Source organism: Pipra filicauda, unplaced genomic scaffold (assembly GCF_003945595.2).
Source record: "Pipra filicauda isolate LSUMZ 115617 unplaced genomic scaffold, ASM394559v2 scaffold8_size5757611_pilon, whole genome shotgun sequence".
NCBI lineage: Eukaryota > Metazoa > Chordata > Aves > Passeriformes > Pipridae > Pipra > Pipra filicauda.
Genome location: NW_024105087.1, coordinates 1,813,615 through 1,828,032, shown reverse-complemented (window position 1 = coordinate 1,828,032; position 14,418 = coordinate 1,813,615). Strand labels below are relative to the sequence as shown.

The 14,418-nt window shown below is 37.0% G+C and overlaps 1 protein-coding gene across 2 annotated transcripts in view; it reads right to left on the bottom strand.

The window, feature by feature from the left end:
* LRBA (LPS responsive beige-like anchor protein) overlaps nucleotides 1–14,418 on the bottom strand; it is a 402,048-nt gene that overhangs the window by 186,685 nt on the left and 200,945 nt on the right. For both annotated transcript variants that reach the window (XM_039391039.1, XM_039391040.1), the window contains one exon: nucleotides 3,203–3,327. In XM_039391039.1, coding sequence (XP_039246973.1) covers nucleotides 3,203–3,327 — 125 coding nt within the window. The remainder of the gene's footprint in view (nucleotides 1–3,202; nucleotides 3,328–14,418) is intronic.

The following is a 14,418-nucleotide window of genomic DNA, read 5'->3' as shown; positions in this document are numbered from 1 at the left end:
CCTTCACCTCTCTTCCCTCTCCTCACAATACACTATTAGACTGACTTTTACAAATAGCCAGTTCGGAAGGATCTTTTTTTTTTTCCCCTCCTTTGAAAAATTACCTAAAGCCTTTTTTTCCCAAGCAAGTTAATGTGAACTTGGGAATGGCAATTAAATTGTCAGAATTAAAAAATTTGTTTTTAACTAGAAGGTAGCCAGAAGTATAGTCATGGGGCTGGTATTGATTGTCTGAACAGAGAACATTAGTCTTCAGGTATTTATTCTGCCACCTCTGCACCAGAGGTTCTCCTTCAAATCAAATCAATCCCTGGAAAAGATTGGTTCTTGCTACTAAGACACATAACTAGGCTGCAACAGAGCTGATTGTTGTTGTTCTCCTCAGGTTTTACTGAACAATATTTACTGGGCTTCTGATTGTTTCTGAATAATTTTCACAGTTGCAAATTGGGATGACTCCTACACTGTGAGCTCTCTGGGGTGGAGAACACATCCGGCTGTATTTGAAAAATACCAAGCAGTTGACAATGTTTACTTTCTAATGAAAACTGTGCTAAACCCCATGTTTTCAAGTACGGTCACTGCAATAGCACTTTTCCAATATTTATGCATTATTTTCCCATCTCCCTTCTGGTAAAATCCCTTAAGTCTAATTTTAGGTTTTGGTCTGTTATGTTTTGAGAAAACCTCAAATAGACAGTAGGGAACCTTTTACACATTATCTAAAAACGCTTTTGCTTCAGAGACATGTAAAATTAATTGAAATGGAATAATTAATGATAAATTATTGATATGAAATCATAACATACTGGAGAAAATATTCTGCGAATCCTAGGGATATCTACATCACGAAAACAGGGCCCAAAAGTCTGACTGCAAAAGATCTGAAAATAATCAGATTTTCTGACATGAAACTGGTTAATATTAAAAGTTTATAAATACTATTCGGAAAGAAATAGACCAAGTGACCACTCCAGTCGACCTTTCTGACAACTATACCTTCTGAGACCCAGCTCCCCCCTCCAAGCCAAAACAAAAACACCACACCAAAAAAAACAAATCCAAAATGAAACATTAAAAACCCCAACTACCTATGCATTCCTATACATTATCTGTAGTTTCCAGTTGAACTTGAGCTTGTGCTTTGGTCATCTATTTTACGCCTTGCCAGTGGAAGGACTTGGAACAAGACAGTTGCATTTATACACACACCCAGGCAGATAGCACCTATCTATATTTTCAGAAGTCACATTAAATAATACTTAAGGTAAACTAGAATATTCACTGGATAGATGAAGAAACAGAATGACAACAGATAACAAATGCAGTATACATTTAAATTCTGAATAAAGGAAACTAAATATAATAGAAGACTGCTAAGGATGTCAAAATCTGAACAGAAAGGCAGACAGAAAACGATTAGCTCTATTTAAATTACCAGGGTTAGCTACCAGCCATGCCTATGAAATAGGGTTACTTTTATTCAGTCTTTCTTTGTATTGACAAAAATTGTAGTCCTGTCAATTACAAACTGAGTATAAGCCATAACCCTTGAAATATAGCATGGATTAGTGAAAATATCACAGTAGTACGAAATAAAAAAAAAATTGCATTACCATGTGTTTACTTATGGAAGAATTAGTTATGCAAATATAAATATTTTTCAGTAAAAGTAAAGATACTTTTAAAATTTTGATAAACAGTTTAAAGACCAAATATGAAAATATAAGTAGAATACATAAAACTGCAACGAGATCTATTGACTTTAAAGGACCCACAATATTAAAGGGGGGGCAGTTGTTGTTTGTCCGCGGAGTATTAACAGAAAAAAATCGAGTGCCCTTAAAGTCCATGGCGTAGAAACAACACCCACTATTAAGAACAACACGCCCCAAAGCAAAAAATGGGTTAATTAATTCTACATCTTGTTCCTCTTTCTATAGTCAAAGATGTAGGGCTCTACAAACATTGTTTTCAGATCACTTTATTGACTATTCTCTGTACGGTCATTTATTTTAGAGGACTGATGTCACATTTGGCATTATATCAGCTGACATATTGTAGACATTTTCTTCCAGAAATGGCTCTTTAAGGCTGAGTGCAAGAGGTTAAGATGCCTGACAGAAACTAACTTTACAACAGTGATGTTCTTCTATATTCACACAACAGTCTCTATAATCTTAAATTAGTATAAAGTTTATGCCTCCACATATAATTTTTGTGTGTATGTATGCAATAATTCACAAACTAAAAAAGAAAAAAAACAACAACTAAATTTAAATTATTCTGTTCCATGACATATATCTTCAAGGTGAAGGGTACTCAGCTTTAAATATAAGCAAATTATTTTTAAATACAAGAAAGATTTTTCCATCTTATCAATGCATTCATTAGACTGCAAAGTCATAAAATTCTATACTAAAACTCAAAGTTCATTAGCTTTGGGTGTGGTTTTGTTTGATTATATTTTTATTTACTATAGAATTCTCAAACTGAGAGTATTTACAAAACTCTTGTAAACTTGTTCTCTTCTAGAACAGACATAGCAGATGTAACTGAGAGATTCCTGATCAGAAGATGGGGAAAAATCCTGTAAAAAAACCCCCCATCTCCTATTTTAAATCACTAAGTAGAAATCATCATTACCGTTTTGCTTCTTGAGCAGTAACTCTACATCTCAGCATTTGCTACTATTTATTCCATATCAAATTCTTGCAGAAAAACTAGAGGGCTTACACATAATCAAATATCTGTGCAGTTTAACTTCTAATATACCTGTAATGATAGGCAGATAAGAGCTAAGGCTCACTGAAATAATTGCTGTGGATTTCTGAACAGGAAAGACCTTCTTCTGAAGTTACTGAAGTATAAGTAGGTAATTTACAAGGAAGTGTGTCCACGGATTAATGGCAAAATTGCATCCACTTTTCTTCTGCTTAGCAAAAACTGTATTTGCAAACATGGCATGCAAAGCATGCACAAGGTGCCAGCCCTGCTAAGACGTAACGAGGGGGCTTAGCAAACCCCAACACCGCTTATATGAAGTAAGGGTCAGTTTAGCCTCGTATGGAACACGAAACGCAATGACAGAAGCCTTGGATTTGGGACCATTTTCCAGCATTCTCACGGGAGGGAAGGTCTAGTCTTTGCCACCACGTACTGTAACCTGCCGCTGGTGGCAAGCGGCAGATTTTACACTGACCATGTTCTCCGGCTGCTTTGAGTGTCGCTTCAGGATGTGTCGATCCGAGGGGGTTACGCACAAATCGTCGCCGGCGCCGCAAGTCATCTTCCCAGTAGTCAAGGCGCCAGAACTCACGAGGACGACTACAATGAAACAGAGGAGCCACATATGTTAGCAATTATCAAACAGCATGGTAGCGCTGAATTTCTGCATAAAGCTCTCCTTGTTTGCGCTGCTTTCGCCTTTTTTTTTTTTAACCTCCCCCCTTTCTGCAATCTTTTACTTAGGTATGTCCTTGAAAATAACAATATCACCTTCCAGTCTAAGGAACTCCTTTCCCTTTTTTCTTGGAAGGTGAAATGAGCACTAAATACATCATTTTGAAATGAATTGCTGACAGTGTGATCAGTTTCCCCACACTCTAGTGGCATGTGCTCCGATTTCAGCCTCATTTCAGCCTCAGCAGGGCACCTTTCTCAGTGACTGCATTTATAAACCAGAATAGGGAAAAGGCTATTATAAATATGGTATAGCATTACCTATATTAATCAAAGTCTGTCCCCCTTCATTTTTCTTCCTAATTTGTGCCTTTTTGCACAAGGTCAGTAAATCATGCCATGAATTCTTGGTCCAGAAAGTGTTAACTTTAATGAATACCTCAGTTACATGGTTATGTATGTGATAATAAAATATTACTCTGTTTAGATGTGCAGGAATTTAATTAAAATAATCTCTTAAAATATTCATTACATTTAGCCCCTGAGGCTTAGAACAACACGAGAAAATGCATTTCTTTTCCATTTACTGTTTTTAAATAAACCATTCCAGGAGAGTGAAACAGCAATCTATTTTCAAGCAAATCAGATTGCATTTCTGGTTTATGTAGTTGTGTTTTTACATTTAATTAAAAACTACATGTTATGATGTGTAATAATTGCTACATAGAAGGCATACTTTTAAAAAATTACATCTAGAAAAGGTTATATCAAATTCATTATTTTCCATTGTACGGTCCAAATATACGTAGATCTTTTTAATATGGTCATATACAAGTGCCAGTTACTATCTTGTTAGATGATCATGAATGAATGCCACTGTGAAACAGTATTTTAGCCCAGAGAATGTATAAAAAATGCCAATTCCAGGTATAGCAAATAAACAAACAGCAAATGCCTGAGGCATAGAAAGCCATGATATCCTGAAAACGTGTACGCCCAAATTAAATAACACTGATTTTGTTTGTTTACATAGCTAGTATTAAAACAACAGATGAAAATGCATATAAATTCACTTTCTGATCCAGGAGCTAATAGAAGGTATACCTGCCAACACTGACAAGTGAATAGCCACAACTAATTTACAGATCACAATGTTAAAAAATACTTGGTATCTACGTTCCTAGCTTTGAGGTTTAAAATGAGTTTTATTTAAGGTAAATCAAGGTTTCAAACGTAGTAACAAAGCCAAAATGATTTGTATAATCCTACTCTCAAACACAATTTGTAGACATTAAAAATTCCAACCGAAAAAAAAATTTATAAAAATGGAGACTGTCTTTGCATTCTTCATTAAAATTCTGTGGCTTTTTTTAACACCAAAGAAAAGGTAGTGCTAGTCTTCATCTTTCTGATTTCTTAATTCCAGAAAAATACTGAAGTATTGGAATCAAATTCCCCAGTATCATATTTTCACACTTAGTCTGTATTACAGTCATGCTGAAATTGGAAAGCTCTAGTTGTAAAACCCAATGATTTTGGAATAATTAACCAAAGAAAAATTATAAAACACAAGAAGCTACGGGTTTATTCAAAGGTCGATTAATAACTTAAAATTCTCCATCAGTGTTTATAGAAAAAAGGCAGAACACAGCTGGCTACGTGCATGCCTTTGATAGTCGTAGAGCACGGATAGGCACTTCATCATTCTGCCTTCCTACATTTATCTGTTAAAATTATTATCAAATATCAGCCAGGATGCAGTCGTGAATCACAGACTGCTCCTCGTCTTCAGGGGACCGATACAATGAGGGTCTATTCATCAGCGTGGCAATCGGCACGAGTAATTAGTTCCCTAGACTGAGATCCCCTACAAAGCTTATTTCAGTCGGCACCGCAAACATATGACAATGAAAAGCTAATGGAAGCCTCTAAAATTTGTTAACCTCTTCTGCCATCAATCCTTCTGGTATTCTGTGCTACAGTATTATGCAAAGATGGTAAATTATTAATTTGTCATTCATCTATCTTTCCACAGTTTTGATAGAATTAAGTGATGCCATTCTTCTGGATAACAATTGCAATTATAGCACATCACAAAACTATGCAAAAAAATTAATAGGACAGTAGGTAACAGTGATGAGGCATGAAGTATTATCCTGAAACATAATACATCTTTAGTCCCTTACTTTTATTTTTAGTTCAGCACAGGAAATTTGCATAGGGTTCTATCTCCTTCACTGGTGCACTGATTATTATAAACAAATACATGTCAGCTATTAGACTGTGTATTTGAGTATTTGTAACTACTGGCAACCACTGCATTATAAGAATAAAAAAAAGGTTATCTACCCTCTACATATAGAAAAACATGCAACAAAAGCCTGCAAAGCCAAAAACAAACACCAATGTTGACTAATTCTTATAAGTGAGCCATTTTTGAGAGCAGCTACTGGGAGAAATGCATATTAGAACCAATTTAAGCCAGTATATTATACAGCTACTCCAGAACACTACCTTACTGGTAAGATCAATTAACCACTGCAGTCCCATCCCCAAAAGGCAGTACTGTACCACATAGACTTTATACCTCTGCAGCTAGGGGGAGACAGACATAAATATTGCTCTGATTTGGGCAGAACTGACTGCTGACAGACTGAAGGATTACGAAGCAGAGGATCAAGGAAGCAGACTTTGGAAACAGTACAGCAACATGGGCTACAGGGGATATATGACAGCAGAAGTTCCCAGCCCTACAATAAAGGCTGCCATATGGACTAAAGGTGCTATATGGACTGGATCGATGAACATAAGTACTCAATTAGTCTAAGTGCAAGAGCAACGTTTCTCAGGGGATCAGGGATTTATGAATTATAAATCATATGATTTGCATGGATTTGGCAGGGCCCCTATAACGTGATGCACAGTAATTAGTGGTTCCTTAGTAACAATATTGACTGAATAGAAAAAAAGCTTTTATATTAAATGTTTTGTTCAAATAGCAAAACTATTATATTGCTTTATTTTTCAAACAGTTTCCCAAATTATCAGGCTATGTACTCAGAATTGAGATAAAACTTTCCTCTCAGTTCCATGCAACTAACTTAACTGCTAAAATTGTACAGAGATGAGATTAAATATAGAATGTTTCCTGTGTCCTCAGGACTTTGTGTCTTGGAAAAAAAAGTCACTTCATTTTGGCCAATGGGAAAAAGCATGAATGCTTACTTATCTTCACTCCAGGAACAAGAAACCAATTTTCCTATCAGTTTCAAAGATTTAAGACAATTGGAGACAAAACATATCAACTGCTGTATTACTTTTATTATGGTGTTAGAGCAAAGGAATTTTAGTCACGGGAATTACCTACTGGTCCTCATACACTGTAGATTTAAATTGAATCTAAGCAGTACCAGAGAAGGACAATAGGATCATGCAAATGCTGTAGAATCACTTCTTGTAATGTCTTATCTCTTGTGTATTTCAAGATACTCTGCTACCCCTAAGACACCAGAAAAGAAACAGTCAAGCAAATTAGCGTGGTTTGTAAAGGGGCTGTGTGAGGTGGGGAAGAGGAAAGAAAATGTAAACCTACAAAAGCAATAGTTTGAGAGGTCCTAGTTCTGTACAGGCTACCAGTTAGCTGAGAACAGATTTTAGCACACCACAGAAGTCCCCATTCAAATCTTTAGATTAGTAGCAAATAAACGAATACAGCACAGAAAAGAGAAACAAAGAAATTGAAAGAAAGGCAAAACAGTACAGTGTTACAGAAATCATCTGCAGAGACAGAGGATGACCAGAGCTCTAAAAAAAAAAAATTTATCTAGAAGGCTATCTAGTCTCAAGGGCAAAAAAAAACACTTCCACAAAAGGCAATTGCAACAAACTTAAAAGTAGATAAACCTATGTGAAGATACCAAGATAAATTTTCAGATTACATACTCCTCCTTGGAACTCTGACTGTAGAGTTAAGCAGGTGAGTCAGTCTCTGAACCTAATCCATCCTTGGTCTCTCCACTAAGACCATCAGCAAGGCAATCAATCCCTGATGACAATTTCTAAGGTGTAACTGTTCAAACACAGGCTAAATTAATGTCATAGCCAAAAACAGAGCGGCAACACCACTTATTCATCAATAACAACAGGAAAGGTTTGAAAGGAAACAAGAAAGACGGTGGCTCTGTGGTTTCTCTATCACCAACTGCATGACTACTACAACTTCTAATTAAAGTTTGTTATGCACTTCAGTCACAATAGCTCATCAAATGCAGAATATCAGGTGTTCCTTCTAAATTACACATAAGAGCAATCATAGAATGCAAATAGCAATGCACAATTTTAAAGAAAATATATGTCAGATTATTTTAATGCTGTTCAGGAACATTTCTTACATCTAGATAACTTTTGCTTCCATGTAAAATGCTCCAAGAACTCAATCCAGATATCTCCCGTGGGGATACACAAACATTTTTTCTTGGGAAAAAAAAAAGGCAAAAGCAAAAAAAAGAAGCAGCAATAAGCATTTCAGATTTGAATCAAAGAATCATAGAATGGTTTGAATTGGAAGGGACCTTATTAGAAATCATATAGTTCTAACCTCCCTGCTGTGGGCAAAGACACCTCCCAATAGACCACATTGCTCAAAGCCCTGTCCAAACTGGCCAGGAAGGCTTCCTGGGATGAGGCATCCACAACTTCTCTGGGCAACTTGTGCCAGAGTCTCACCAACCTCACAGGAAAGAATTTTCTTCTTAGTATCTAATCTAAACCTGCTCTCTGTCAGTTTGAAGCCATTTCCCCTTGTCCTATCACTACATGCCCTTGTAGAAAGTTCATTTCCAGCTCTGTCATAGCCCCTTAAGATACTGGAAAGGCTGCTAGAAGGTCTCCTAGTAGCCTTCTCTTCTCCAGGCTGAACAGTCCAAACTCTCTCACAGCCTTTGCTCATAGGAGAGGTGTTCCAGCCTTCTCATCATCTTGGTTGTCTCCTCCGGACTCGCTCCAAACAGGTCGATGCCCTTCCTGTGCTGGGGACCCCAGAGCTGGATGCAGCACTGCAGGTGGGGTCTCACCAGAGTGGAGCAGAGAGGTCTGCTGGCCACCCTGCTTTTGATTCAGTCCAAGATACAACTGACTTTCTGGGCTGCAGGTGCACACTGCTGGTCATGTCCAGCCTCTCACTCACCAGCACCTCCAAGTCCTTCTCGGCAGGGCTGCTCTCAATCCATTCATCCCTCAGCATTGATTTCATTGCCAATTCAAAGACAGAAGTGCTGAAGTTCTAAAAAGTACTGCAGAAATTTTGGTGAAGTGCCTCCAGCAGACTGCAGGGCATCATGTTAAGTAAGAGGCTGCTTTATCTTGTAAATTGAAATCCATCGCATTTTCATACAGCTGGATGCCCAGAATATTAACTAAAATCTCTCATATTTTGCATGTCAGTAAAATGCAAGGTATGTTCCACTAACTGACTCAATAAAATGCAATTGCAGAAAGCAAGTAAAACATTTTCTGAAACCCTTCAATATTCTTGTAATGAGCTTTCACAAACTTTGATCTAAAAAACCAAGTTACACTAGAACACACCTAGAGCACACGATCAGCATACTACTACGTTTGTAAACATTAATCTAAAAAATGTTTTATGCACATCTAGATGTATTATCAATTTGTAACATGATCAAAAATATATAACATACTTTGGAAAATAAAACATTGACCTTAATGGTGGTAAAGCAAACACTGAAGATGTAACTTAAAAAGGAAGTTCTTAGCAGCACTACCAAGTTCAGCATTTCCTACAGAGATACCATGCACAAGTGTTTTCCATGTGGTAAATCTAAATTACAGTACCAGTGCAGTAGGGAAAAGGAGTTTTTCAGTAAATAAGGTTCCTGATCTGATTCCCACTTTACCTGTATTACCAAAGCATACAGGAAAAGGTTTGATTAGTATCAAGTCAAAGTTGCAGCTAAAACATTACTTGGCCAGACACACACCAATGAGTGTATTTCACAGCACTTCACTCATAATGTACCTACTTCAGAACATTAAAGATTAATTAACTCCTGATAAGTGCATTAAGATCTTTGGAAACACTATCTACATTACCTATACTTTTCTTCAATGGTAAAATCAGTTACAGTTCTATTCTCTCTCCCTCACTCAGTTGTCTTCACATAAGCATTTGTGCAGCCACACTAAACTGAATGACAGTAACTATCTGGGATTGTTAGAGTTCATTGGTTTTATTTGGTTTTATATCAGTAACCTGTTTACTCTGCAGCCTAACCAGCACCTATGTAACTAAAAATATGGGAAAAAAAATGTACAGGTGTGAGAAAGAAAGGAAGGGATGAGGAAGAATGTATTTGATATCAAAAAAGACATATCATGTAATCGTACTCTAATATTAGCAGTCTCTGCCTTCTAATGTTATCTTCGTTTTCCTCACACATAAACATTCATATCCCATAGTTTCAGGATACAGACTTCCACAAATGGAAATAACTGAGTATCCTTAAGAGAAAAACATCATGCGCAGGCCAGCTCTTAATCTCTGCCACAGTCATTGCTGTAGTAACAGGAACTGGTCATAATAAAGGCCCAAGGCCACTGAGTACAACTCCCTTGGCATAATATCAATTATGCAGAATGCTAATGTAATGCATTAAATCAGCAGAGCCTATTTACTTCTTACCCTTTTCCAAGAAAACATTTAGCTTTGTCTACACAGGTGTGTGTGGAGGGGGGGTTTCTTGTATTTGCAGGAGAGTAGTGCCATTCTTCTTTACATCTTTCAGAAGACACAGATGTAAAAAGCAGGCTATGAACTTCTGGCACAACGTCTGCATGGACTTAGCACAGAACTCTGAGGAACTCTGCACAGCAGGTAGGGGGCCTTTGTACAATTTAAACCTAAGGTGCTCCCAGTGTAGAGGAAAAGATGCGAACGTCAGTAAGGGAAGTGTGTCTTCAGAGATGTTTCATGCTATTTCCCCTTATAAACAAGACAGTACAAACAGCACAGATCTGTAATTCCTAGATTTGAATTTTCAAAACTCGTAGAAATGCTGTTTGTATGCTTTTATACAGTAAATACTTACGATATTATCTCTTTGTCTCAACCACCTATTTATTAGGCAACACAATTCCCTGCCCAGGCCTCCAGATCTCAGTGTTTTCATGGAATCATACCAAAAATCTATTCCCACCTAACTAGCATGCAAACAAAACTAGAGAAACAATGCCAATTTCAGGTATCACAGAGACTCTTTTCTGCACTGACAAGCTTTGAATTCCTCATTTAAAAAGCAATCCAGAAAAAATGTTGACTATAAATGTTTCAGTCTCCCTCTACGCATTATAAAGCACCGTGTCAGGGAAAAGACAAGCCCACCTTTAAGGTGTTGCTGTCCTAGATAATAGTGTTATTAACCTCCAGTTTAAAAACAGTTCTGTTTATGTATGCTCTTCTTTGATCTTTATTAACCCCTTGGTGGCTAACCCCAGCTTTTTGGAGGAAGCATTCTTTGAAGTGCTGGCATTCCAGGGCACACTGATACTTCAAAGAGGGCTCACTTAAGTACATGGTACAGTACTAATCATGTATTCTGCAACCATTATCTTATCTTAGACTGATCTTATTTTGATCAGTCTAAAATAAAACTGCACTTTCAAAGATGTCACCTTAAAACAGTTCAATTTGTGTTGCATTTCTGTCAAGAATAATTATAAATTAACTGAAATGAAAACTACTCCACTTTTCTACCAGAAGTTAACATGAAAACTTTCTTCTGGCTTTCAGCAAAAATTAGTTCAGACATGATTCAGACATGGAAGAATGAATGTATAGCAAATCTGCAGCTGGATGCTTTGGCTTAGTTGCTCATAAATCTTCGCAGATCTCACACATCCTACACCTGATTACAGTCAACAACATTTGTTTTTCAAAGTAACTATAGTTCACAGAGATCCATAAACCACTATTCATACTGAAAATAACAATAACTACCATAATATACAAAAAATAGGTATACACTACATCTCATTAGAGGGGGTTTTTGCTGTTCCTCTGATAATGAGGAAATTTAGTCAGCAGTACTTGGTCATCCCTTCCTTGCCAAAATGAACAATGGAATATAAGAATAAAGGTTCAAGGATATAACATGATGAAGGAGCCAGCTCAATCTCTATCTGCTTAGCCATTCCTGCTGGTTCTGGTGCTTTTACCTTAAGCACATGCATAGGAAGTATCTATGCACTTTCTCACTAATTACAGCATCAACAGATTTTCTGTGAGGCATAACGTGCATTGAAATATTATGACTCAGAGTAATTCTTTCAGTAGCTTGAATTTGAGATCATAATCTTTCAGCATTTGTAGATATATGGATCAACTTTTGACCAAAACAAGATAATCTGCTCAGTTCTGTTGTTTGTACATTGTTCTGACCCCAGAAGTATTAAACACAGGAATTACAGCAAAGCTTTACCCAAAAAAATCTTGGATTTGACCTGGCCCAAACATTTCAGCTTCACTACCATCTTCTTTAGAAGAAACAGGATGGAATCACATTCCCATATATCTACACTTTAAGAGCTGTGCCTAACCTGTATCCTTTTTTTATAGCTCTCTTAACAGCTGGATACTTTTCTTGCTTCCATAAAAATGTAATAGTGCATCCCTCTGATTGAACAAATACTTTTCTGCTCTATGTTCTTCTACAGGAAGTTAATTTTTTTTCTCTTTTGTATATATATTTTTAGAGTCCTCTGCCAGAAAGATCTAAAGTAATTGGGGGGGGGGGGTTGTTGGATTTTTTTTGGAGTTTTTGTTTTGTTTTTCATTTAAGTTAAAATCACTATCTACTAACCAAATCAACTCAGCAATTCAACAACCACCATAGAGAGGAGGTTTTTTTAACACAGAATAATAAAGAGAAGACCGACCTCCCTGAGGTCTCTAAATGCCTACATATCAAAAATACATATATATATTTTATCTTTTTATTGTGGACAGAATTTGAGTGCATCTGGGGAGATAAGCAAACTCCCCCTTCAACCTCTTGCTTAATCACAAATCAATTTGAACATACTTGTCCCTCTGCTTTAAATTATGTTAGGTGAACAGGCAACTCTCTCAGGTCCACTGCATGTTTGGCCTCTGTTAAACAGCATCTTGGAAAAGGTATTATCAATTCAGTTTGTAGGTTAGGATATTAAAGCCTTAGAGACATGCAACTTGAACATTACCTGCATTTCTCCTACTCTCTGATAACTAAAATCAAAGCTTACAAAAAAAAAAAACCCAACCAAATTCTAAAAAAATCAAGTTTCATTTGATGTGAAGACTAACACTTCTGTCCAAGATTTAATTCAAGATTTAAAATCTGAGGAAGGCAAAATGTGGGAAATGACTTCATTGTGTGATGATTGCAGAAACACATGTAAGAAAGAGTTCAAATAACTGCAAACATTGTACCACGCTCTGAGACAGGAAACAATAAGCACAAGGCAGCAAGACCACTAAGAAGCACATGGAACAAGACTCCTAAGTGTTACCATACTAGCACAGAATACTCAGGAAACAACAACAGGACTCAAATACCTTTAAAAGGGTTTAACTTAACAAATATATTTCACCCTGCAAACTGTCTCTAAAAATAAAAAACACAGTACTGAATTATGATGAAGCACCCTTTCCCGGACCACAAAGAGAATATTGTATTTACTGAAGGTTTAAATAAAGGAAAAAGTAGCCTGGAAACACACCTTTCCTTCCACTATATGTGATCAACAAACCAGGAGATAAAAGGCTGGCAGTTAATAGGCACTGCAGAGGAAGGCAAGTTCAAAACTGTCACCTGACAGAGTCTGCACGTGAAGATGCTGCCTGTGAATTGCCCTTGGCAAGGTGGTAACCATCAGCTCACACCAAGTCCTTTACAGGACATGTGAAGAATACTGCTGCACAGTCTGCAAGAACTCTATGTAGAACAGCACCAACACTATACACAGAGGATGGAGAAGCAGCAGAAGGTACAGATGTTAAGGTCTAGACAGGTAGGAAAAACATCTCCCAGAGTGGGGAGCTGATGTTGGAGAATAAGTTAAAAAAAGTCAGTCTCCATTTGGAAAGCTTAAAGTGTGTATTTGGGGCTCCTGTCAAGAGGTAGGGAGACACTTCATAATTGGTTTTTTCTGAGCACAACCATCACTGTCCTCCTCTATTTGGATAAATATGGTACTATTTTATGCCTGATACTCAGTGCTAATTTGAGCTCACCTAAATATCTGCAGCTTTAATTACACCTCCAATCAAAACTAGCTTAAGCTACTAAACTGCCTCTTGAGATCCACTGAAGTCCCATGGGTCACAAAGATTCTGAAGATAGTTACCAGCCCCCTCTGAAAAGAGGCTACATTAATAAAAGAGAAGTGCAGAAGCCGTCCTTATTAATGTTACAAAAGTTACCAAAGGACTACTTGCAGTAAAGCCTGAGCAGTTGTTAAGAGTGCTAAACCACCCAAGGTTCTTTTAATATAGTAATTCAAGGGCTTAGTCCAAGATAAAAGCTTGCACATTGACACATCAGAAACCACTGAGAAGATGTAAACCTCTTTTCTATAGCTACTTTGAGAAATCTAGCAACAGTTAACTTGGTAATGAACACTTGGACTGAGCAATACAAGAGACATGGTAATATTCTCTCCTCAACATAGCCTTGCTTTATGCTCAAGACTAAGAGTGTTAGCATTTAAATCCAACATTACAGAACATCATTGATAACAAAGACTCTAAAATAAAAGCTTAAGAAGCAACAAACCAGGAAATGTTTCCCGGTTCATTTCAGTGATTTAAACATGACACCCACAACTTCTTTCCCGTCTGTGTCAGCATCCATAGAGACACATGTTTAAAAGACAAAGTTTCCTCTTCAGGGGAGCTATTAACTCTCTTGACAAGGCTTCCAACTTCTCCCTCTTTATCTAGCTATTCCTTTACTTGTTTTT